The sequence below is a fragment of the Lepisosteus platostomus genome, chromosome 12 (genome assembly GCF_059453375.1).
Source record: "Lepisosteus platostomus isolate fLepPlt1 chromosome 12, fLepPlt1.hap1, whole genome shotgun sequence".
NCBI lineage: Eukaryota > Metazoa > Chordata > Actinopteri > Semionotiformes > Lepisosteidae > Lepisosteus > Lepisosteus platostomus.
The window spans coordinates 25,001,308-25,028,537 of NC_142622.1; the positions used below are offsets into that span (position 1 = coordinate 25,001,308).

The window sequence follows — 27,230 nt, forward strand, 5'->3', positions numbered from 1 at the left end:
TTCCACACTGCCAGGTTGTTATTCTCTTCAGTCAGGCACGTTGAGCCAACAAATCAATCTAATTCAAATTATGTCTCTACTCAGTCTTAATTAGGGTTGGCTGAAGTACTGCAATGTTATTTATGGAAAATAAGACATGGCGAAGAAGGATTTAACATATGTGAAAACAAAAACAAATGATAATCCTGACAGTAAAACTCCAAATTCTCATCAACTCTTAAGGCTAAAGTTCAGCTTGGTAAATAAAATACAATGAATAGAGAGAATTTAGAAGAAACGTAGTCTGTCGTTAAGAGAAGGGGGAAGGTGTGATCCTAGCTGCAGGATAATTTTAGTTTCTGTGGTCTTTCTGATGTATGAGTTCGGAAAACCATCTTTGAGTACACAGATCGAGAGATAGTGTGATCATGGCTGTCAGAGGTGAAAGAAGAAACAATGGGCTTGGAGAGATCTTTAACCTTCACAACCCTAACATGTTCTCTGAAGTGGTCTCCGAGTCTTCTTCCTGTTTCTTCAATGTAGATAGCCGGGCATTTACTGCAAGAGATACAGTAATAAGGTTGCTGGAGGTACAAGATGCCATCTGGGTGATTCAGAATTGTCCTGAAAGGCCTTGAATGAGTGTGGTGTAAGATATGTACTTGCAGGTGATACAGCAAGGTCTGTTGCATGGGAAAGTACCTGGTGTGGATGGTTTCTGAGGGCAGTCGAGGGAGCTGTGAACAAGAAGGTTGTGCAGATTAGGTGGTCGGCGATATGAGATGATGGGGTGGTCAGAAAAGAGGGCCCCAATGGAGGGATGATCCTTTATATATTGATATATGATTATAATATAAGGATATAATACAAAATATGCTTTATGTAATTTTGTGATAAAAGCTTCAATATAATTATTTGCATATGAGATGTGAAAAACACCTATTGTACAGTATATATTACAGTATTTAATCATCCATCCATGCATATTCTAAACCTCTCTATCCAGTACTGGGCCACAGGGGACGAAGAAGCCAAACCCGATAATTAAAAAGGTTGCAAGGTAGGATTCACCCCAGTGCATCGCAGGACACACACAGTCACAGCAGTGCAAATTTTAACAGAAGCCAGTTAACCTACCAGCATATCTTTGGACTGTAGGAGGAAACCAGGGCACCTACAGGAAACTGATGCAAACACGAGGATAACAAACAAACTCATGCAGATAGCACCCCAAAATTGAACCACAGGGCTCCAGTGCTGCGAGACAGCAATGCTAACATTTAAGCATAGTATATTAATTAAATATAAACATAAAGTATTACTTTCTTTTTATGTGAATGCCACCTTGACTGAGTAGAAATGTAAACCTCTGAAAGCCACTGAAGAGGCAGAATCTTCTTTGCTGCTGTCATGCTGCACCACCTCTAGTGAATGCGATGTCTGTATTATTTACAAAAGCAGGATCTATCGCAGCAAGAGAAGGCCCTGTCATCCATAGAGTGTAGATGGGCTTGAGGGACAGATAGGAGACCAGAATTAGAAGAGCGAAAGTTGCAAAGTGGGAAGTAGGATGACAGTAGCTCCGACAGGTACTGAGGTGCCAAGCCATGCAGAGCCTTGGTGAGCATGAGGATTTTGAAGTCGACATGAAACCTGACAGGAAGCCAGTGCAAGGACTCCAGGATAAAAGTAATGTGATCACTTGCACTGCCGAATTTTGGACATACTGGAGTTTGTTCAATGTGGATTTAGAAACCCCAACTAGTAGAGCATTACAGTACCCAATTCGGGAGAAGACAAATGTGTTGATCAGCTTTTCAGCCACAGTTAGCGATAACATAGAACCTAGTCCAGCAATATTTTTGAGAGTGAAGGAAAGATGTTTTGACAATATGTTGCATATGTGGGTCGAATGTCAAGCCTGAATTAAATCACCCTCAAGCTTTTCAATTTAGTCTTCAAGTTCAAGTACAGTACCAACCAAAGATAGAGTTACAGACTTTACAAAGCTGTTGGGGGGTGCCAATAAGCATGACTTTTGATGTCAGAGATGCAATTTGATAGACACCTACTTCAGTGTCAGCTTTGATATGGATGTAGATTTGAGAATTATGAGCATAGAAATGCTAGTTGAGGACATGTGATTTGAAAAGCTGATCAAGTGGGAACATGTACAGTAAATGCTGAAAAGTAGGTGGCCCAGTAGTGAGCCCTAAAGAACACCAGACTTAACAGGTCCAATATCAGACCTAAATCTGCCAAGAGATACAAAGTGACAGTGATTAGTGAGGTCAAACTTGAGCCATTTTAGACCAGTGTCAGAAACTCCAAACACACTTTCAAGATGAGAAAGAATTACTGTATATCATGGTTAACAGTATCAAACACAGCACTGAGATCAATAGAAAAATTAGGATAGAAAGAGAACCAGAATCACATGTTATTAGAAAATCATCAGTGACTTTGACCAGGGCAGTTTCTGTGCTGTGAAGTTGTCAGAAACCAGATTGGAGGGGTTTGAAAAGGTTGTTTGCAATGAGGTGGTTATTTAACTAAATTGTAACAGTGCATTATTGAATTTTTTCAAGAAAGGGTAAGTTGGAGATGGGGCAAAAAAATTTAGATTGTCCAGAGCCATGTTAGGCTTTTTTGGGGTAATGGCAGCAGTTTTGAGGAATGTTGGTACAGTACAACACCTGTGCTCAGGGATTCATTTATTATATTGAGGACAATGGGGAAGAGAGAAGTGAAACAGTGAAACAGGACATAAATAAAGTGGTGGGGATGGGATCTAATATACAGGTGGTTGGTTTCATATGTGAAACCAGTTTACTGATGGTTGCAGAGTTAAGAAGTGAGAAGTTAGAAAGAAGGGCACCTGTAAAGATAGGTAAGTGGGGAGGAGATGTGGAAGTGTCATGTGCTGTGGAGAGAATGTGATGCCGGGTGCTGGCGATCTTGGAGCTAAAGAAATCTAACAATGTTTTGAAAAGTTGCGATGAGGCAGGTAATGTGGTGGGGCAGTTTGCTTTAGTAGTCTGTTGATAGTGGAGAAAAAATGTCTGGGGTTGTTATGGTTATTTTCAATGATTTGAGAGAAGCAGGTGGATCTAGCAAACTCTATCATATCCTTATATTCAGACAAGTAATCTTTCCAAGCCTGATAATGTATGTTTAGACCAGAAAGATGCCATCTATGTTCAAGTTTCCGGGAGACTGCCTTCATTTATCACAGATGGCCAATGTACCAGGGGGGAGAGCGAGAAAAAGAGATGGTTTGAGTTTTAAGAGGAATAAATAAAGTTTTTGTCAAGGGTAGATAAAAAAGCAATATTAAGGATGAGTGGTGGCTCTGTGGCTAAGGATCTGTGCCTGTGGCTGGAAGTATGCGGGTTTGTGTCCTGCAGCCGGCAGAGGAATCCTACTCCATTGGGCCCCTGAGCAAGGCCCTTAACCCCAACTGCTCCAGGAGTGGCATATAAATGGCTGACTTTGTGCTCTGACCCTAAGCTTCTCTCTCTGTCTGTGTGTCTTATGGAGAGCAAGTTGGGGTATGCGAAAAGACAAATTCTTAATACAAGAAATTGTATATGGCCAATAAAGTGATTTTATCTTATTTTGTCCTATAGAGGATCAGAAAAACAAGATAAGGATGATATGTGGACCTAGGCTGATCAATTGATCATCGGTTGCAAAAATTGCAAGAAAAAAATTGATCACGGAGCATGAGGGGGAAATGTTAGAGACAGGTAATTCCAGATTGAAGAGAATAGCTAAGTAGTCAGTGAGGCCTAGATCAAGGGAAGAGCAGTGGTAAACAAAAGAGTAATTCGCAATGATTAAATTACGGGTCTGTCCCTTGTTATGTGTTGAGCTAAGAACAAGAAGAACGTAAAAAGTAAAATATAAAAGTAAACTGAGATGAGATGTAAAATACGATGAACAGGACAATTGCAAAGCACAATAATGGATGAAAAAGGAAAACAAAGCTAAATTTAAAGTTAATCTCCTTTAGTCCCATGAGAGGTCAATTTTTGAAGAATCGCCTAGAGAAACTGAAGAAGAAACATAAAGCTAAAAAAAACATTCATTATTTTATCTTACTAATGTATGTCAATGAATGGTTTCTCCCTGAAGATAAGAGTTAATTGCATTAATTATTTCAGCATGAGGAATAATCAGTGTTAGATTCCAACAATTTAAACTGGAATCTTGATAAGCAGAGCAGTGCACTGATAGAAGTCTATGAGTTATACTGTATATACCAGAAATTAAAATGAATGAATGAATGCATGCATGAATAAATGAAGGAGTGCCTAAGTGCCTAAATAACATCATGGTTCCAATTTGCATTTCCTTGCACTTCTATGATTATCATTTGTACCAAGCTAATGACTCTTAGGACAACCAATTTGTGTAAGGTATATACATGAATATTCTATCAAAGCAGGAGAAGTCATTTGCACCTATTTTCATGCTGCAATTAACTTCCATTGTGCAATTGGTAACAGGAAAGTGTGTCACCACTAAAGCAATGTAAATCAATGTGTGCTTGCAAGGGATTTTATTTTTTAACTGCAGTTGTTGTATAACCAGAGGGAATTAAATTCATCTTTCAAACTACGTTATAGTTGCTACTGTCACTTCCCAAGAGTGCTGTCCTGACAGACATCAGGACTAATCCAAAGCCATCGTGCTGCAGAAGGGCTGTACTATAGCAGGGAATGTTGTGGAGCAAATGAATATTCCATCCATTGAGTGCAAGTGCAAGACTGGATGTGCATGAAAATTGTTGAAAGGATTTTATCTCCTCAAATGGAAGAGTATTAGAATTGGAAAAGCAATGAAACTTTTATGACTTCAGAACTCTGAACATGAGCTCTGAATAGTATTGTTTGCAGTACAATGTTTTGTTTCGAAAGAGGCCCTTTTTGGTTTTCACTTATTTATTTTTTTATCCTGAGTTAGTGTACACTACCGACCTTTTCCCTTTTCATTATAAAGATGAGTTTGTGTCTAAAATAGTCATCTGAAGCAGTATAATTAGAACTAAAACTACCTTGAATGTTTCATTTTGTCAGATTTCTCTGGTGGTCACTCCATTAGAAAATAAGAATGAACCATTTCAAGAAACAATAATTATTTTATATTGACAAGAAGTGTCAGACATATCCTCATCTCATCTATTACTTTACATATAAAATAACAATACATCTTGTACCCAGCAATTTTACCTAGTTGTGTTATCTTCCATTTTCTTTCCTTTGTGCTAATTTTTTGATTGAGACCTCTGTGTAAACATTGTGCAAAAGATAATACAAAAATACTTTGTCACAATTACTACACTCAGAGTGGAAGTAGAGCATCATAATAAAAGTACCTAACATTAGTAAGCTATATTTCACAGAAATGGTAGCATTGCTTTGCATTTACTGATCTCTGCATGTTTCTGTTGTTTTCCTACTATTGCAAATGTATTGTATGCTTAAATGTTTATTTAAGCTATTAACTGTAGGAATATAAAGTAATAGTATAACAATTTTGTGGATTTAACCTTTGGGTATTACAAAGAATGTATCAGAATCCAGTAGGGTGTAAAATGTAATTACCCATGGATGAGTACTGTAACACTTTCATCAGCTGCACCACTAGGTATTTTATTCAATTAGCTTTAGGGGGATACACAGTGTCCAGCCAAAATGAAATAACATTGGTAATGCAATGCAGAAGCAAGAGAAAGTTTATGAACAATTATACGGTATTAACATTGTTTCTATACCTTTTTGCAAGAACATTTTTTTGAAGATTAATTTAAATTCTTTAAAGTCCTCTTCATGCTTAAAAAATCTGTATTTGTGTATTGCTGGCCCACCCACCCTTTCACAGAGTGTTTTATAACCTCTTGACTTTAACTTCCAAACTGGTTTTGGTATCTCTTTTAATTAATTTTGATTTATACAGTACAGTAAACATTCAGCAATCATTATTCACAATGAGGCAGTGCTGTTTTGTCACAGGTCTGTCCATCATGTTTATACAGTACATGACCATAAGCATGTTATTTGCTTTATTCACTTATGTGCCATGCTTTCTAGGAGCTTTTGCTTTCATATCTTTGATGTCCCTCATGTACAAGTATTTTTTTTCCCAGTTTTTTTTTACCACTACATGTACTGTATTCTCCAGCTTTGTTTTGTTGTGTCGTATTGCACAGTATAGCATTTTAGCAAAGTGACAGCAATAACTCAGTGCCATAATCCAACAATCAAAGATAGTCAAAATTCAACAGGGAACTTTGAGCCTTAATCCACTGATTTAGTAGTGCACATTGAGAAACATTAAGGAATGTTTCATTGCTCATTTAAGGAAACTAATGGCCCACATCCAAAAAAATGCTAAAAACAGATATTTATGACCTAGCAGTGTGGGATAATGTTAGCTACATTACAGCTATGTAATTAAAAATCACTGTCAGCTTCATTTGTTGCTGTCCAGCCTCTTAAATAGTAAAATAGTAATGCTGTTGGAGAACTGCGTTCAGCACATGCATGACTGAGAAAACAGATGGTGTTTTTTAACTTACCGGAATGGTTCAACAAATAGCACCTGCTTACCAGTTTTGCAGAACAAACTTGGTTTTATTCCAAGCACAAACAATTGTGTTGATTTTTTTATTGCACCACTTTAAAATGGAGACAAATAATTAACATTAGTAATCAAGTGTCTACAATCCAAATACAATTTACAAAATAGAATTAACCTAGCAGCTATAAACATTTGTGAGACGGTATGCAAAGTTAGCCAAGCTGAAAAATATATTTGCTTATAATATTAATAAAAAAAAAATTTATTTGGAATTTGTAATACTTTTAAATAATGCTTCACTTCAGATACTTTAAAACATCTCAAAAAGATTCTCTAGTGAATTTTAATTAATAGAATGCACTACAAGAAGTATAAAAAATATGGATAGTTAAAACAGAATCCATGAAATACTTGAAATTGTTGTGTTTTTTTTCCCAGACCTAAACCGTATCAGCTTGTTACTAAGCTACTTAATGGGCAATAGATTAGACATCTATTACTACATTTATTTTAGGTTGTTGGTTTGAATTAGGATTGTGGTTATATTATTCATTTGATCTTATAAGTTGGTTATTATCACATTTATGTCACTCTATTAATCCTTTTTTAGTCAGATGAGCTACCATTACCGTTGTATTATAAGACAGACTTTATATTGGACATTATATAGTCTATCTTACAATACAATTGGACAAAATATTACTTGCCCATAATTTGCAACACATTTGAACTGGTTTTGCTCAAAACAAGTTAACCACTGAAAATTTGACTTTGTGCTTTTAATGATGTTGCTGAATATTGTATGTTGTGAGAAAAAAATCTGAAAATATGGCTCTTCTATATCTTGCCAGGACCAAACTGTTTTGCGGACAACGCTGTGATACCAGCTGGCCGAGAGGTGAAAATTGATGACTGCACAATTTGTTACTGCACGTATGAGGAAGGCACGTGGAGGATTGAGCGCCAGGCTACCTGCAGCAAAAACGAATGCAAGCCAAGCTAGAAGGCAGGTGATCTTGAAAATCTGAACACTGCGGGAATATGGCCCCTAACTGGCACAAGACATGCCCAGCTATTTTAAATGCTCTCTAGGCGTTTCATTGTTTGCTGAATCATAGCAATTTGCTCCTGGTAAATAGACAGTTACACCTCTAAGGTGATAAATAATGTGGTTCTTTAAATTATAATTGCCTAAAAACTTTCTATGAATTTTGTAAACCTTGTTAAGGGATTTTATTTCTCTTCTGGACTGTTAGACAATACGGTATAGAGCCAAAACATTTTTTTTATTTATACTAACTGTAACTAAACACACTGTGAGGTTGGAGCAGGACCATAAGACACCCCGTGGAATGTAAAGATAAGTACACACATTTAAGAAAATACACCAACCTTATATGAACACTAACATACTGCTGTGATCAACTATTTGATGCTGATACAATCTATTTAATAAATAAGTGCCAGTCATTGATAGTCATTGTCACCCTAAAAAACAACTTGCTTGTCAAGAAGATTTTTGGGGGGGAGTTGAAATATAATTTTTATGTGTGCTTTTCTTTTTGGTCTAAACAGACGCATATTAATCAACCATCACTTATCATTCTACATATAAACCCAGCTTTTTAAAGAGTTGAATGTTGTCAGGTTAAAAATATTTAATAGGAATAATATTCTATAGTTGCTTTGGAATGATAATTTATTTTCAGATTTAAAATAACAGATCTGATATCACATTAGAAACCTCGAGCAAGAAATAGTGCTAAAGTATGTTAGTAATAATTGTAGGATGGTGGCACGTAATTAATAAAACTCAAGGCGTGATGTGTAATGTACTATGAAGGAAAAGTATTTCATATTATCCATGATCTATGATCTTTTTTGCATCTGCTATAGTTAACATTGTTTGGACATTGTACTTTCCCCTCAACACTACAGTTTTACATTTGTGACATGGAGAATCAAGGCAGTAAAAGGTTTTGAATCACATACTGGTGTGACTGGAGTCAGTGTGATATACTGTACAAAAGCAACATGCTCTAATTAAACAGTTTTTAAACAGTTATTTTTATCCTTGCTAAAAATTTCAGGATTGGAATAACTTGAGTATTTGACTTTAACCCATTAGGCTGAGGGACTGATAATCTGACCATAAGGATGAGGATATTGTAAGTGCTCCACTAGGATGAATGAGCCAAGATGCTATTAAAAAAGGTTGAAACGAGGGAATCAAAATGATGAAAGCAGTTTTCAATGCCAATGCTTATACAAGATGCAGCCATTCAAAATGCACGGTACAACCCCATACCGTGTGAAATTACCCACACTTCACCTCATTGTACCGCAGTACATGATTTGGCTAGCCAAAATGACCGACAGGGGCACTCGTGGTGCATTGGTTGTTAGTGAAACGATTTAATCATTTAATCTCTTTACTGCATTAATGTCACGCAGAGGCTGACTGCGGAGGATAGGGATCCAATGCGGTGCCCTAGGTAGGGTTGGCGCTAGACGTAGGCGTAGTCGGAGTAAACAGGCAGGGGTCTGAGTCCGGGAAGGCGTAGAAGAGGCGTAGACGCAGAATCGGCAGGCTAAGGCGTAATCGAGGAAACAGGCTGGGGTCGGAGTCCGGGAAGGCGTAGAAGAGGCGTAGGCACAGAATCGGTAGGCGAAGGTGTAGACGAGGAAGCAGGCATAGAAGAGGCGTTGGAGTGGATTCGGAAGGCGGAGGCGTAATCGAAGAGACAGGCAGGGGTCAGGATCCAAGAGAGCATTCTAGAGGCGAAGGTACAAAATCGAGTGGCAAAGAGGTAGTCGGAAAAAGCAGTGTCGAGGTCCAGGGGAGAATCAGTAGTAAGGCGAAGGCGTAGATAGAAGGTAAGCTCAGGGAGAGAATCTCAATCGTGAGCACTGACCGGGGGACTGATGAGGGTTTAAGTAGAGGACTGATTGACGTGTGCACGTTTGGTACGGGGAGAGCTCGTGGGAATGCGGGAGCGCTTCGTGACAGTACCCCCCCCTTCAGGGGCGGCTCTGGACGCCATAGATAGAGGAGGAGCACGGGAGTGAAGAAAGTCCGAGGTAAGGGTCTTATCGAGGATGTCCCGTGCAGAGACCCAGGTTCTTTCCTCAGGACCATAGCCAAGCCAGTCGACCAAAAACTGTCTCGAACATTTGAGGACCTTATTGACTGTATAGGTGGTGGATCCGGCAATGGAACAAGGTGGAGGCGGAAGAGGTTGTGGTCTGGAGAGGGGTGACCTGTTTGAGAACGGAGACATGAAAGGTGGGGTGAATGCGAAGAGTGGGGGGGAGAGCCAAGCAGTAAGTGACAGTAGTGATCTGGGAAATGACCTGGAAGGGACCAATAAATCGAGGGCCCAACTTGCGGGAGGGTTGATGGAGAGAGATGTTGCGGGTGGACAGCCAGACAAATTGCTTCCTGCGAAGTCTAGGAAAAGGGCGTCTGTGCCGATCCACAAAAGACTTATAACGGTGTGAGGCCTTTAGGAGGGCGCGCCGGGGCGTCTTCCAGAGTTATCTTAAGGCAGAGATATATATTTGAACAGAAGGGAGGTCCGAGTCCGAAGGCGGTTTCCGGAGGAGCGAAGGTTGATAACCCAGGGTGCATAGAAAGGGAGACATGCCAGTAGCTGAAGAGTATAGAGCATTGTGAGCATACTCAGCCCACGGGAGTAAAGAGGTCCAGTCGTCCTGAGTGGCTGAGACGTAAGCCCGCAGGTAAGTAAGAAGGTCCTGGTTAAGCCTTTCGGTCTGGCCGTTGGATTCTGGATGATAGCCAGAAGTAAGAGAAACGTTGGAGCCCATAGCAGAACAGAAGGCCTTGCAGAAGCGGGAGATAAACTGTGGACCCTGATCAGAGACGATGTCCTCCGGGATCCCGTGGAGACGAAAAATGTGCTGTACAAAGAGCGTGGCCGTTTGTTGAGCAGAAGGCAGGGAGGAGCAGGGAACAAAATGAGCTGCCTTGGAGAACCTGTCAACAACAACCATAATCACCGTGTTGCCTAGACTCCTGGGAAGGTCCGTGAGGAAATCCACAGCAATATGGGACCAAGGCCGTGCGGGTACTGGGAGAGTTTGGAGTAAGCCAGCCTTCCGGTGACGGGGCGTCTTAATCCAAGCGCAGGTGGGACAGGCTCTCACGTAATCCGAAACATCAGCCCATAAGGAGGGCCACCAGAAGTCCTCAGAGACAAGTTCCAAAGTCCGGCGGGCGCCAGGATGACCCGCAAAACGAGAGTCATGAGCCCACTGGAGAACCTCAGAACGGACTCGATCAGTCACAAACAGCTTATCCGAAGGGCATGAGGGAGGTACAGGCTGGTCGTTGAGGGCATTTCGGACGATGTGCTTGATGTTGGGACGGATCGCCACAATTATCTGATGAGGGGGTATGATGGGTTCGGGGGGGAGGTCGAGCTCCGGTGGATCAAACAGACGGGAGAGGGCATCCGCCTTGATATTCTTAGAGCCGGGGGTGTATGTGATGAAAAAGGCAAAATGGGCAAAAAATAGGGACCATCTGGCCTGGCGAGAATTGAGGCGCCGAGCAGACTGGAGATAGGAGAGATTCTTATGGTCTGTGAGAATGGTGAACGGATGTTGAGCTCCCTCCAGCCAGTGCCTCCATTCTTCCAGGGCTAGCTTGATGGCCAAGAACTCCCTATCTCCCACAGCGTAGTTAACCTTGGCAGGGGAGAGACGCCTGGAGAAGAAAGCACAGAGATGGAGAGATGAGTTGTCCCCAGATCGCTGCGACAGGACTGCTCCAATGTCGTGCGCCGATGGGTTGACCTCCAGAACGAAGGGCAGCGAGGGATCAGGGTGACGAAGGAGGGGAGCTGAAGTGAAGAGGTGTTTCAGGCTTAGAAAGGCACGATCAGCCTCATCGGTCCACTTGCCCAGAGTCAGACCCTTACGAGTGAGGGCAGAGAAGGGAGCGGCAACGGAGCTGAAATCACGAATGAAGCGACGATAAAAGAAAGTGTTGAACCTGCCTCAAATTCCGGGGGGTTGGCCAGTCCCTAATGGCTGCCGTCTTGGAGGGGTCCATCTCGATGCCCAGGGGAGAGATGACATAACCTAGAAATTGGACAGTGGAAACATGAAATGAACACTTTTCCAGTTTGGCATAGAGGCTGTTCTTAATAAGGCGGGTGAGGACCTCCCTGACATGAATAACATGTTCCTGAAGGCTACTGGAAAAAATTAATATATCATCCAGATAGATGAGCGCATACTGGTGAATGATGTCCCTGAAGATGTCGTTCATAAAATTCTGAAAGACGGCCGGAGCGTTGGCAAGACCAAAAGGCATGACACGATATTCATAATGGCCGTGAGTGGTGATAAAAGCCGTCTTCCATTCGTCCCCCTCTCGAATGCAGATAAGGTTGTAACCACCCCACAGGCCGAGTTTGGAAAAAGCTTTGCGCCACGAAGAGACTCCAGAGCAGCAGGAATGAGAGGCAGAGGATAACGGTTCTTAACAGTAATATCGTTCAGACCGCGGTAATCCACACACAGGCGCAAAGAACCATCCTTCTTGGTAATAAAAAAAAACTGGCGCAAGCAGGAGATGAGGACGGGCGGATGAAACCAGACTGCAGGGCGTCCTGAATGTAGGTATCCAGTGCCTTGGTTTCTCCTGCACGGAGAGGGGGTAAACATGCCCTCTAGGTGGTAAGGCTCCGGGGACCAGATCAATAGCGCAATCGTAAGGACAATGAAGAGGAAGTGAAAGAGCTCTTCGTTTGCTTAATGCAACGTGAAGATCGGCATACTTGGGGGGAATAAGTGGGGAGGTGACGTGAGAGATCTGAAGAACATGAGGTTTCGTGGGGAGCTGACAGCAGTGGGTTAGGCAGTGATCACTCCAGGCAGTGAGTTCCTCACAGAATCGGTAGGCGAAGGCGTAGACGAGGAAGCAGGCTGGGGTCGGAGTCCGGGAAGGCGTAGAAGAGGCATCGGAGTGGATTCGGAAGGTGGAGGGGTAATCGAAGAAACAGGCAGGGGTCAGGATCCAAGAGAGCGTTCTAGAGGCGAAGGTACAAAATCGAGTGGCAAAGAGGTAGTCGGAAAAAGCAGGGTCGAGGTCCAGGGGAGAATCAGTAGTAAGGCGAAGGCGTAGATAGAAGGTAAGCTCAGGGAGAGAATCTCAATCGTGAGCACTGACCGGGGGACTGATGAGGGTTTAAGTAGAGGACTGATTGACGCGTGCACGTTTGGTATGGGGAGAGCTCGTGGGAATGCGGGAGCGCTTGCCTGCGTGAGGGAGATTTGTGACAATTAAAGCATGTTTTAATCTGCTTAATATTGAATATATAATTTTAGTAGCTGAGCATAAAAAGAAGAGGAGCATAACACATCTGAAGCCATAAATTATATTAATTTAGGAACATAAACATATTATGTAAACTGTATATGGCTGGTATTGGTAGTTTAAATAGAATTTGATTAATAGGGAATATAATATGGAATCCCGTATCTAAAGAAATTAATAACGATATAATTATATTCATATAGCTCAAATTATCACAGTAGTACACTTTGGAAATGTCTACTGTACATCAGTTTAACTCATTTCAATGTGGTTTAATGGCTTAGGTGTGTGCCTTGAATGCTGGAGGTTGGGGGTTCAAACCCAGCTGTCACCATGAGTTTACTTTTAACAAATAAACATTTTATTGAAAAACTAAAATAGTAAATATTATCGACACTATATTGAATTTGTTTGTATTTCTAAATATCACAAAACGTTCAAAGTTAAGTGAGTTAAGTGATTAACCTTTTCCATGAATACTTTCGCTCGTTATCGCAGTAAAAGAAACGCATACTTTTTAGAATTTAATTATTAGGGAATATAATATGGAATCGTGTTATCCAAAGAAATTAATAACAATATTAATTTAAGGATCTAAATATATGTATTTATATAGCTGGTAGTACTACTGTAATCAACTTTCTTTGTAAACATGTTTTATTTTTAATTTGATTCATTCTCGCATGATGAATTGTGAGAGTGATAGATGGAGACAAGATGGAAGTTCTTGTCAAAACTACATTCCCCAGAATGCAGTGGGAAATAATGTGCCACCCTCAGTCACCTGACCAGCTGATGCACTGCAACAGAGAGAATGACTGAAGGATTAGCCCATTAGTTCAAAAAAACATTATGTACTATCCCTACATCTGCGAAACACCTGATCATCTACTGTAAAGCTTTCAATGCTTTGTGTCAGCAGCCATATCACCTTGCAACTCACAACTGGCAGCCCACTGAAGCTAAGCAGGTGTGAGCCTGGTCAGTACCTGGATGGGAGACCTCCTGGGAAAAACTAAGGTTGCTGCTGGAAGGGGTGTTAGTGGGGCCAGCAGGGGGTGCTCACCCTGTGGTCTATGTGGGTCCTAATGCCCCAGTATAGTGACGGGGACACTATACTGTAAACAGGCGCCGTCCTTTGGATGAGATGTAAAACCGAGGTCCTGACTCTCTGTGGTCATTAAAAATCCCAGGGCGTTTCTCGAAAAGAGTAGGGGTGTAACCCCGGCGTCCTGGCCAAAATTTCCCATTGGCCTCCTAATAATCCCCATCTATGAATTGGCTTCATTACTCTGCTCTCCTCCCCTCTGATAGCTGATGTGTGGTGAGCGTTCTGGCGCACTATGGCTGCCATTGCATCATCCAGGTGGATGCTGCACATTGGTGGTGGTGGAGGGGAGTCCCCATTGTAAAGCGCTTTGAGTGGAGTGTGCAGAAAAGCGCTATATACTGTAAGTGTAAGCAATTATTATTATTAATTATTAATTATTGTGTATATTCCAATCACAGCGGGGGCGGGGTTTGTGGGGAAAGGTTTAGGCTGCAAATGAATTGGGAATCTGTATTCTTCACACCTGAAACTGAGTCACCTCTTGACTCAGAAAGCTTTGGAGAACTTTACATTTTTATTTTTAACAAATTGTAAATATGACGTTTACATGTTTCTCCTGATGGTAACTAACAAATTGTCACGTTTCACATCCTTGCAAAACAATCATGACGCTCTCATGCGATCTAATGTTTGATGTTTTTTATTTTGAAACCGTGATCTTGATGTGCAGGTGTGAAGTAGAGTTAACAGCTTCAGATTTAAAAGGTTATTAATAATATCTTCCATCTCGCATTAACATTGGAACGTTCTTCCAAGTGTAAAAAGAGGTGATAAACAATGTGTCTCCTCTATTACTCTTCAGTTTACAGAGAAATTCCTCCAGAGCCACATATTGTCCAATAATACTCTTCTTGTGTCTAATTTCTAGTTTAGCAGGATTTGCGCAAAAAGCACATTAAATGTGATGTCATTACCCACGTCTATATCACTGTACAACACAGGTTTGAGCCGGAGTGTCTGTTAATAAAACAGAGCGCCTTCAAATACATATAACTTCTGCATGATTTCTTTATCCGTTTCAGCTAAATGAGGGGAATTAAATCAGTCGGAATCTTGGAGTGCCAGTTGAAACAATTGTATTAACAGGCTGTTTTGTGTTCTTCCTAAGATAGTTGAGCTAAGTGGGGGACATTCGGGAATGTGATTTCACAGATGCTTTAGTTCTGTCTTGCATTGTCAGATTGTGAAGCAATAAAAGCATTTAATTAAACACCCATTTGCAATTATAATAAAAAAATGAAGATAGTATGAAAATGTCTTCTCACCTACTGGCTCGCTGGGTTAATGGGGACTCTCCGTTATAAACATAAATGTAAAGCCCTAAAATAAATACACAGTAATAAATAACATGTTCTACATTGACCTTTTTATTAAGTGATAGACATAAAACAGGGTAATGACTTTCTCTGCAAGCTAGTCGAAGTAGTAAGTTGGCGACTCAAAGCTCGAAGCCCAGCAGCAACAATAATTAATACAGTGTGTAGTCTCCTCTCACAGTACAAAATAGTGGTTATGTATCGGGAATGTTTGCAAAAAGCTGAAGAAGGCAGCATGGAATAAACCTATTCCTTAACAATGTCAACAGTGCATGCTACTGAAAATTCCTTCCCATTCCCCAGAACTTTTCTGTTCTATTCTGTTCTACATAACATTACACAGCGGGGTGTTGACAGGCATAGCTTTTGCGAGAAGTACAGAGCTGCATTACATAAGGTACTGTAGCTGCAATGGAATATACTAGTAGGTAAAAGTTAATTCCAAGCTGAAAAGAAAAGACACAAGGTGTCTCCTCTATAAATTTTCAATTTACAGACCATCCAAGGTCATTTATTATGAATAGTATCTTCCATATCGCATTAAAATTGGAACGCTTTTCACAAGTGTAACTCTACCTATTTTCTAACCACTTTATCCAGGACAGGTAACAGCTTCACCCCTCCCCCTTCCCTCTGCCTGTCTGACTTGTTCCTATTTTTAACCATTCTGTGTCCAGATCGCAGCGGGTGAGAGAGAGTAGGAAGAGACATAAAAAAATGAACCCTGTTTTTTTTTATATAGTCAGAAGGTTTCAACTGATTCATAAAAAAATATAGCATAATGCCTTCTCGCGTTATGAAGTCACTTGCACCTGGGATCCGCTTTATTCAAACTAAGGTTTCTAAAAATGCAACTAGGTAATAGATATTGTTTAAATAAAAGCTGTGAAATGTTTAACAAATCACGATCTTTAAATCTGTAGGTTGCAGGTTCTTTGTCATTCACGTTATTATTATTAATATCACTTAACATTGAATATGAAAAACACAAAAAAGTTAATATAGTGTACATAATATTTACTATTTTATTTTTTAAAAAGTCTTTGTTAGAAGAAAAACTTGTGCCTGAACCGGGTATTGAATTCTGATCGCCTACATAGAATGAACAGCTCAAAAATGTTTCTAAAGTAACATTAAAGTAACATGAGTCAAATTAAAAATAAAAACGTGTTTACAAAGAAAGTGGATTACAGTAATACTACCAGCTATTTAAATACATATATTTAGATCCTTAAATTAATATCATTATTAATTTATTTAGATAAACAATTCCATATTATATTCAAACTACAGTATGGAAAAACAAGTTTTTTCAAAAAATGAAATAAAAAATATGATACAATGATGTGTTTCTGCCTAACTCAAACATTGTGTGACTTTAAAAGCTGTATAAATTGGTTTAGATAGCAGAAAGATACATTGCTCTTACAAGCGAATGTTAAGCACAGTTTTTGTTAACACAACACAACTTTGTCAGTGAAAAAAATGACAGCAGGCACTTTTCCTTCCCCTCTATATTCTTATGTACGATTATTATACTGCGATAACGAGTGTAAGTATTCACAGAAATGGTTAAAACATTATAACTTTTTATAACTTACTCAATAAAAAAGAATAAATGTTTTATTATAAGCTAATGTTGTTTACAAATTGTTAGACACATTATGAACACATTTTGCAATCCTTCACGATGAGATAACCTCAGTGATTTCAAGTACAGTAGTTGTGAAAAGATGATAAAAAGGCATGTTTCACCTGGATACATACAGAAAATTTCAAAGGGTATTTCAGATACACATTATTTTGAAGACTTAAGAACAGCATTTGGTGTTTTTGTGAAGTGATGCTGGCCTCCAGAAAGTTATATTCATTTGTCTGATTTTTTAAAATTTAAGATAACTAAATGTAGAACAGATATCATCAACTCAGCTTTAGGTAATTCATACATTTAGCTTGTAGATTTCTTACTTTTTAAAATTCAGCATTTATGTTTATCACATTTTATCAACTATAACAGTAGAAGAAAGCCAAGTGCCCAGAAAGGCAGCAGTTTTGCTTTTTTTAAAACATTAATAAAATTATAATAATCAATATTCTAATCATGTTAATTCATTTTTACAGGACTTGTTCTCCAAATAAATTAATTTGAATTCCTTGTCATGTCGCAGAACAACTGGTGGCCCACCTGGGGCATAATTATAAATTCACTTAGGAATTCTTAATTATAATCTTTAAACAATTTGATTTTATTTGAGGTTGTTGATTGTCGTTAATGAGTCAGTTTTTTTAATTTACAAAATTCATATTTGTGAAGATGTTTTGTGAACTTTTGTTTCTGTGTTACCACTAAAATGTGTTACCTTAAAATAACTGAAGATAAGAATAGAACCTTTCAATCTGTTGACTTTTTAAGTTATACCTTAAAATTGCAAAAGTCTATAAAGGGCCATAACCAAACCTTTTTTTTTAGAAAAAAGAGCAATTAAAACCGAACAAGCTAAAAAAATCCCTATTTTAATAATAGCAAGTATTACCATCATCTGCTGTGAAAGGTACTGTACAGTACATCAGTACAAGAAAAAAATACAACAGGACAAATGACAGTAAAAGGATAGTAGAATTAATTATAAATAATTTCACAAACTAAACAATAGGAGTGACTATAATAAATCCTTGCACAACATTTTATTTTAATCCATTAACACCTTAACATTAAATGTAAAATTGTGTTTCACTGTTTTCTAATTTTAATTTTAATTAATCTTTGTATCACATTCCATTTCTTGTAGTGAGAAGCCCTGGAGTCTATATGATTTTTATCTCAAGTAATGTGTATATCTGGATCTTAGGGGGATGCAAGGCATGCTCAACAAATAACAAGATCCTTGACAAATCACACTTCCTTTTCAGAATATGTCTTGCCCAAGGTGTTTGAGGGAGTGTTTCAGCAGAGTCTGTCACGCTGGGATTTTCATTGCACATCAACAATATATGTGCCAGTTGTCCCACAAGTGAATGTGCTGTTTTTCAAGTCACAAACTTATAGTCAGTAATAATTGCATTTTAGACTTACAGTATTGAAGTGAAACAAGGTTAGCTTTTGCAGCCACATTAGAATTGCCTCTTACTGTCCTTTTTGATGTCATAAAAAAGATTAATAAAATAGCAAGAATCAGCAAAAACTTGGAGTTATTTAGTCCATTAAAGGTTTTTACGGTTGAGATACGGTTGACATGGTGCATAATCAAACCAAAAGACTCATGCATAACCACGTGTCCTTTAAAATTTGAAGTAATTCAGTCATTTTTATCCACCAGCGCAGAATGCGCAGAATGAAGTTTTCTTTTTCTTCAGTCATGGAAAAGCAAACAAGAGTTCAATTTCACTTCAAGATCCAAAATTCAGTACAATTTAGTAAGTTTTGTCAGTTATCATTTAGTGATTATTGTTTAAATGATATATACATATACTGTACAGTATATGATATACTGTATAGTTCCTTGTAAAATCATTCAGACCCTTGCACAGTTTTCATATTTTGTTGTTTTAAAGTTTTCAGGCATTACACTTTGAAGTAGCAATTAATATTTTTACATACACATCCTACAAAACACTTTCAAAGCAAAAACCAAAGGGAAAGAAGTAAAAGGCTGAAAGTTTTGAAAGTCTAAGTTAATTAAGGTGCACAAAATTACTTGAACGAGACATGCAATTAGGAGGGTGGCCTCTGTCTGTGTGAAGTAACAGGTTCACATAATCTGAGAATACACCTGTCTCTGCAAGTCCCCTTTGTCATGTAGTGAATTTCAACTAAAAAGTCAACCCTGAAGACCAAGGAGCTTTCAAAACAACTCAGGAATAAAGATGTATAAAAACACAGATCAGGAATAGGGTATAAAACATTTCAATTGCCCTTAATATCTTTCTGATTATGGTGAGGTCAATCATTAAGAAGATTGCCAAAACCAAGCTGTCCCTCCAGACTGAACAGTGACACAAGGAGGAATCTGGTTAAGTATGCTACTATGAGGCCAACAGTAATTTTAAAAGAAATGCACAGTGTCTTTGGAAAATGTCCATGTGTAGACAATAATCCAGTCACTCCACAAAGGGTGGCTTAAGAATAAGAAAACAAAATGTCCTTGAGTATCAAGGTTAAATCCTGCCTTAAACCCACCTGAGAATTTTTAGAAAAACTTGAAAACTGCTGTCCATAAGTGATCTCCAAGTCACCTTCAAGAGATTGAACAAACATGCCAAAAGGAATGCCAGTGTGCAAAGTTAGTAGAGACTTGCCGTACCTTAAAATACTACTAGTTGTAATTGCTGCTAAACAAGCTTCCACCAAATGCTGTATTGAATAATTTAATAATCAACATATTTCAACTCTTTCTCTTTAGTTTCTGCTCACATGTACTGTACAGTACCTTACCCTTAACATTCAGGTTTTAAATAACATATTAAGTTTAAAAAATGTGTATGTACCAATTTTTAATTTTACAAAATAGGAAATTATAGCAAAGGTCTGAAATGTTTTGCAAAGTACACATATACTGTACATAGTGAGCTACACATAAGTAGAATGTTGTTAACACATTTGATTTATATAACTTTCATCACTTCATGTCATATTCTTGTAATGAAAGCGTTCTTTCCGAACCCTATGCAGACGACACGATCCAGAAAAAAGTGAAGAAAACACAGTGAAAAAGTCATGCAGGATACGGGGATGACAACAGGGGGGCGTATCCATGGAGTGCTGGTGGTTGGGGGAGGTGAGACCCGAGGCAAACAATCTGGGGATGAGTCAAAAGCGGAATCCAAAGACAGGGCAAAAGTCTAAAGCCAGGCCCATCTGGGACTGACGATTAAAAACCAGAGCCGGGTCGGGACCGGCAGGGGAAATGGGAACGGGAACGGGACAAGGAACTAAAAGTATAACAGAGCCAGGCGCATCCAGGTCCTGGGCTCGCATGATGCGGAAATCAATGCAGAGCCCATATTAACGTCAGCGTCTGGCTTTTAAGGTGGGCTGGAAGGAGGCTGGAACAGGGGGCAGGTGCACAAAATCAAGTCCAAAGTGAAAGAGCCGGAGCGCCCTTAAGGGGGAGGGACTACAATCGTGACAATTCTAATATTTATGCTGTTTTGAAAATGCTGTTACTTAAAATGTGCTTTATTTTTATGTTAATATTCTCTGTTTTAGCTTACTTTAGTAAAATGCAAATTATCTGTGCATGTCAGTGGTAATATTCATCACACCACAATTAAGAATTTTTAAAAGAGAGAGAAATAAAAGTTGCATAAGAAACAGTAGTATTCAAGCAATCAATGTTTCCACCATTTTAATTTGACAAACAGTATTTTTGAGGAAAACCATGAGTTAGAATATCTGTTGTTAAGTATACTTACCAACTTTTGTACTTATTTTCCAGGACTCCTACTCTCAAAATTATCCTTAATTTAATATCACACCATTCATTTGTAGATTTCAGCTTTTCATACTGTATTTCTCCTGAAATTTGCATCCTGGATATCCATGTGTTTGGACATTCTTTCTCACCTGCAGTGCCCTTTCTTACATGATATTTATTTTGGTCTCCTTGCCACCCTATTGTTTCCTGATTATTTTCTTTCTCCCCCTCACACCTAATGAAGGCTCCATGGCAAAAACACTGTGTATTTTTCTTCTTTATATTGTTCACCATGGAATTAACCAGTACTAATTAAATAATATGACAATTCATACTGTTGTGCACCGACGTTGCCAGGGTTGTGTGAGAACAGAGAAGGAGAGGATTAGTTGTTTGTTTTTTTTATTTAGTCCATTCCTTCTTACACAATTCACCTTCACGGAAATCCCTTCCAGACACATTAGGCTCACAAACAATTTGCTCACATATTTCTTGGATTTTGTTTCAATGTAGTCTTTTACATTTGTATATCATCTTGGTGTCTAAATTTTAAATTTTAAAAGCCAAATTTAAATTGATGTTAAAAAGTACATTTTACTGACTAGAATGGAAGAACTGCTTTTTGGATGAGGTTTATGTTGAAGAGGGAACATTGATCCCATGATTAATGGAAATAACCTCATATTTTAACCACATTTCTTTAGTGGGAGCACAAGAAACAGTGCCCCTTTCAAACACCACATGAAAGAAGTACTGTTTATCATGTTTTTCAGTTTAAAAAGTCTGTGCTTTCTGAAATTAGATACAAAAAACAAAGCTGAGAAAACCTGCAATGAGTTATTTGTCCTTTATGAAAATATTGTACAAAAACATTTTAGCTAAGTTTTTCAGCAGGCTTAGCTTATTACTTACTGCTACTTGTTATTTCATCTGTAACTCTACCTTGTTAGTTCTCTTTTCTCTGTTCATCAGCCATACCTGGCAGTTGTGATTCTAATGGCTCCTGCTCCTACAGAGACTTTTAATGGAATAAACAGATACTGTTCTGGTATTGGTCTGGCAGAACTGTTACTTTATTTGTTGTGTACTTTATGCTAAATATTATATTTAATATGTAAAAATACAAAAATGCTATTTTGTACATACTGCTAAATGTAGTTAGCTGTATTATTCTTTTAATTAAAACCAGCAATAAAATGTGTGCACTGTTTTGTCACAACAAACACAGTCTCTGTTTCATTTTTTGTGTTCTCATTCTCTATGTTGTTCCTTAGGCAGTGATTTGTTTTAGTAACTGTCCTTAGTTATCTAATTAATCAAACATGACAAAAATAGCCTCAAAGAAATAATATAAACAGCACATATCCTGACAAAAAAAGACAGGTATAACAGCTCTTTAAAAAATATAATTTCTTATCAATATATGTACTAAAACTAAATAAACTGTAATGTTCAGAAAAATTACTGCACCACTTGTAGTTCTAGGTGTGCAGGGGATAAGCAAAAGAAGACATGCTGACTAATAACATGAAACATTGTTGACACACAGATTCCTCTGCAGAATAATATTTTCTCAGCTCAAAATATTGTTTATCCTCAAGGCTGAAAATGGGATCTGTTTTGCTGTACTCTAGTGTTGCAGAGAAACACTGCCCCATTTTTAAACTCAGCTCAGGGTGACAGGTTTAAGAACTTTAGCTAATCAAAGTATATATTATATAGATGTGCCCACAGAGTAGAATGGACCTTCAGTTAAGAAACCATTGACAGGTCCATTAATTAAAAATGATCTCTTTAAATGTCAAGTGTTTATGGAGTTTATAAAACTGAGCTATAACATGCTTTGTACACAGGATGGAAAATGTCTACAGATTATATGGACACCTGAAAAAGGCTACTGAGAAATGTAATTTTAACACATTTGGCATAGAGAACTTTGCTTATTCTGTTATAATTATTTTAAATATTGTAAACAGGCCAATTTTAAAACATAACCTGTTATTATCCTGTGCCTTTTTAGCTGTATTATATTTGCTCAATATTTGAAATGTTAAATTTACCATTAATCTTCCCAATTCAGAAAATGATGGAAATCTGTAAAATAACTGTAACAGTTTTGCCAGTTCTCTTTGGAGATAGATTCCCTAGCCTGTTAAGAATGCTAAGGTTAGTAAATTTAAAAATAAACTAACCAAAAGATTGTTCATGTGGGTTGAATTTTTTTCTGACAAAAAAAAGTTTGTCAAAATGCCATAATCCTGTGTGACACCATAAGGCATTATAGCCATAAATTTTACAAATATATATCTTCATTTATAAAGTGGGAAAATTAAATAAACACCACAACCAAAACACTAAACATAAGCCTAATTCTAACTACCTTGTTCAATGCCTAACTACCCCCACTGGGCAGGTAAGCTGCATACCAGCTTCAAAACAGAGCAGACATCCTTATCTCATCCTCTGACCATGAGATTCTTCACAAAGTCCAAGTCTCTCTCTGAGACTTTTTGCATAGAGCTTGGTTTCTCTCTAGGATTTTTCACACAGACATCCCGAAATCAAACAGATCTTATTATTGGATGGGATGCTGGTCTATCACAGGTTAAATTAGTATTTGTACCCATGCGTACAGTTGGACAAAATGAAGCAGCAGGTAGAAAACACTGTGTTCAGTGCTGTCATAACTAAATATTAAAGTGTCTATAGCATTGACATGACATGTCATATACGTGGAAAGCCCCAATGTTATTACACACTTCCCTCATTAGGAAGATCATAGTCTATTTATTTTAAGCCAAATAAGACATGCAGACAAAGCTTCTTGAGATAAAGTCCTGACATTTTTAACATTAAAGATTATTAGCCCTTACTTACTTAAGATTACTTAATTTAAGATTATTACTTAATTAATTTAAGTATTAGTCTGAATCTTAATGCATCGTTACCATGTAAACAGTGACCCGTGTGTACTAAAAGACTTCTTTTGGACCTCTACTTCTCAGCAAACATCTCCTTGCTTTGAAGATCCTGAGAAGTGGAAATGTTTTCAACAACCAGGTGCTACCCATTGTATCTAGAATCTTAAAAACACTTCAAAAGTCACTTACATTATCAGTAACAATATATTTAATGTGGTTTCACAGCTGGTTAGCTGTTTACAAACTGACAATCAACATGAAATACTTGAAAGAGAAGGAAAAAAATACCATTGCTTCAGTGTATGATATATGAAATATATTTTTGTTTCTACTTGTACATTTTCTTCTGTTTTTTATCAAGAAATATATATATATACTGATGAAAACATACAACAATTTCTGGAATGAGAATACTATAGTTATAGCTTATGTACCTTCACAAAATGTTGTCAGTTTGTTTTAAGCCATCTGACCCCAGCAATACAGCTTGTGCAGTGAGGCATTGCAACTTGCCAATCACACAAAATCTCGTTAGGTGATCTTTTACCCGATGAGGTCTAGATGGAACAATGCCTAATCAGGTTACCTTTAAAAATACCTTAATTCAAAGCTTAGGTCACTGCAAGGAAAAGGGCACACTTAATCAGTTTTCTGTGCATTCCAAAAGGCCTTGAATGTCACCAGAAGCAAGGGAGAGGGCCATTGGCATTCTGCAGGTAGGTGTGTCATGCGCCAGCATTGCCAGACTCTATGGAGTGAGCTGCTCCATTGTGTCCCGACTGCAGAGAAGGTTTCAGCAGACCGGCAGGACAGATGACCGTCCTAGATCCGGTCGGCCTCAAGTGACCATACCAGAGAAGGACCAACACATCAGAAAGGTCCATATGAGAGATTGTTTCAGATCTGCCACTCGTACTGCTGCTGAAACTGCCAGCAGACACAATGCCCACATCAGTGACAGGACAGTGAGGCTCCATGCTGCTGGCCTTAGAACAAGGCGATCTGTCAGAGGCCCTCTGCTCACACCTCCTAGATGTCACACCCAGCTGGCTTGGGCCAGACAGAGGCTGCGATGCACTCATCAGCAGTGGCACCAGGTCCTCTTCACGGATGAATCACTCTTCAGCCTGTTTCACACAGATGGGAGGGCCAGACTGTGGAGGAGGAGGTGCTGCGTTTCTTTTTTCCATCAGTATATTTTCAAGGGTAAATTCTGATCTATATTGCTACAATTAATTTAATATTGCTACAGTACAATCCCTCACTGATAATTTACTATTTCAGACATTCCTTATTCATTCTGACCTTATAAGCAATACAAAACTTTTAGGTTGAGATAAGGGAACTATAGATTTTATTAGAATTTAGAATTCCATCTCTTGTACATTGATAAAAAAGTGAATAAGTGGCATTGGACTGACCTTTATTACCTATTGGAAATATAATTTGACAAGATAACTCTTGTGTTAAACTCAAATGACGCAAATTATAAGTTAATGACACTGGATTATCAAGAATAAGGCATTTTGACAGAAAGCAATGTTTAACAATTAATATACATACCCATTAAGTTTCTAAAGTTAAGCAAAATGTTTTCTAGCATTAGAATTCCTGACATTTGTTTTAATATTAATTTCATAGACATTATACTGTAGCACCACGCGGGGCGCTTTAGCCATGCGCACGAAAGGCTGGCTGAGAACAGCACCTGGGTGCGGGACTACGGGACTGTATATAGTGGGGCGGAGGCTGGGAAACAGTCTCTTCCCTTCGTGTATGTGTTAGTGTAGGTGCAGCGCTGTAATCCCTGTCCTTGTGTGTGTACCTTTCCCCGGTTCGAGTTAATAAATGTGTTGTTCAACCCCATTCCCTGAGTCCCATGCCTGCTCCATTCTGTACTGAAACCCACAGTCGTTACAATACTAATACATTCTAGATTTAGGATGATTGATGATGATTTTCTAATTAATACCGAGTGGCATTAAAATGACATTATACATCATTGGAAGTATTAGAGTACTGAATCTGGGTAAATGGTTGAGCGTCAATCAACAGTCTACGAACACAGCATAAACAGGCAGACAGAAGAGAGAAGAGTAAGACAAGAAAGACAGGAGGAAAGAGACAGAAGGACAGAAGGTGACAGCTCCTTGTTCCGATCTTCCAGAATAACCTTGTCACGGATGTCTGAAGGGACGAACCGGGGAGAGGCAGGAGAGCGAAAAAGACCCTATGCGTAGCGGCGAGACGGGGGTTAGCCCGGGCTCAGCTGTTCAGGAAATGCCGTATAGAAACCTATGCCCTCGGGCAGCAGACATGGGGCGACCTGGTGCTAGGCGGGTTTCAGGACATCCGAACGTAAATGCTGAGCCAAGGCAAATGAAAGACCAAGGAATATATAGCCCCAGAGAGAGAGAGAAACAATGGAAGGACAACAAAGCACCGAAAACAAGAGACAGGACAGAGCAGGAGCGCCCTCTGGCTGCAGAGGGTGTGACAAACCTCATTCAAGCTAAGTATTGGAACCCTGTTAAGAGAACTTGCCATTATGTTGTTGTTAGGGACTTTGATTTAACATATAGTGAATCCCTTGATTAATACAGTAGGTGCATTTTTAGAATAGGGAGATTACTTGAATAGTTGGGTTGAATACTTGGTAGCAGTCCAGGGTTTTTTCTATGTGGTTAATGATGTAGGCCTCTAAAATGCTGGTGTTGTATGTTTATGAAGTAGTTCAAGTAGGGAGCTGCATCACCATGCATAGGCTGCAAACGAACAAGTAAAGGTATATTCTATGCTGAAAAGAAAAGAAACACAACATTTAGGCTATGGAGTCTTCCTCGGGTGTCATTCGGGAAAAAGCTCCACAGCTGAAACATTGTTTCTTTTCTTCTCTTTTCAGCATGGAATAAACCTTTACTTGTTCTGTTGTATGTTTATGTTGTGTGTTGTTTAATGTGTGTATTGTCATTGTTAATGAATGTTTATTTAACTCAGTGTTCTATGAAGTATTACTCTTTTCACCAAAGCTGTGTGAGAGAACAAATAACTCCGATATCTTCAATTGTTTCAAGTACAAGTATATTCTTGGCAAAATCATTAACTAGTTGGGGGTTATAAATATTTATTTTAATTATTGATTTATCCACTGGCTCATTTGTGATTTTCTCTATTTTCATGTCCCTGAATTAATGTTTCTCACACATTCAAAGCAAAAAACAAAAAAGATTAGATTAAAAGTATCCATTGAAATGGCTAATAATATGAAAAACTGGAAGCTCTCAAACCCTTTGCTGTGGCAAACCTTTGTATAAAATTACCTTAATTTTGCTTCATCTGGGTTTAACACTAGAGAGCTATCTTGTCAAATTATGTTTTCAATAGGTACTGAAATTGTGTTAGTGTGCAATAGCGATTTACATGGTTTTCAGAATAATCTATCTTTCAGGTGTTCAGGTAGTACATTTCAAGCTAATGTTCAACCATGAGGACCAAGGAGCTTGCTAAACATCTCAAGGATAAAGCCATTACATAAAACATTTCATAGATCCATAATAT

At 38.6% G+C, this 27,230-nt stretch overlaps 1 protein-coding gene across 3 annotated transcripts in view; it reads left to right on the plus strand.

Moving 5' to 3' along the window:
* The window catches only part of vwc2 (von Willebrand factor C domain containing 2), an 82,484-nt gene extending 67,394 nt beyond the window's left edge, over window positions 1-15,090 (plus strand). For 2 of the 3 annotated variants that reach the window (XM_088601461.1, XM_088601463.1), the window contains 2 exons: window positions 7,416-9,200; window positions 9,257-11,530. In XM_088601461.1, the coding sequence (XP_088457587.1) occupies window positions 7,416-7,567 (152 nt within the window). In that variant the 3' untranslated portion in view covers window positions 7,568-9,200; window positions 9,257-11,530. The other variant, XM_088601464.1, reaches the window with a different exon arrangement.
* The last annotated feature ends 12,140 nt before the right edge of the window (window positions 15,091-27,230 follow it).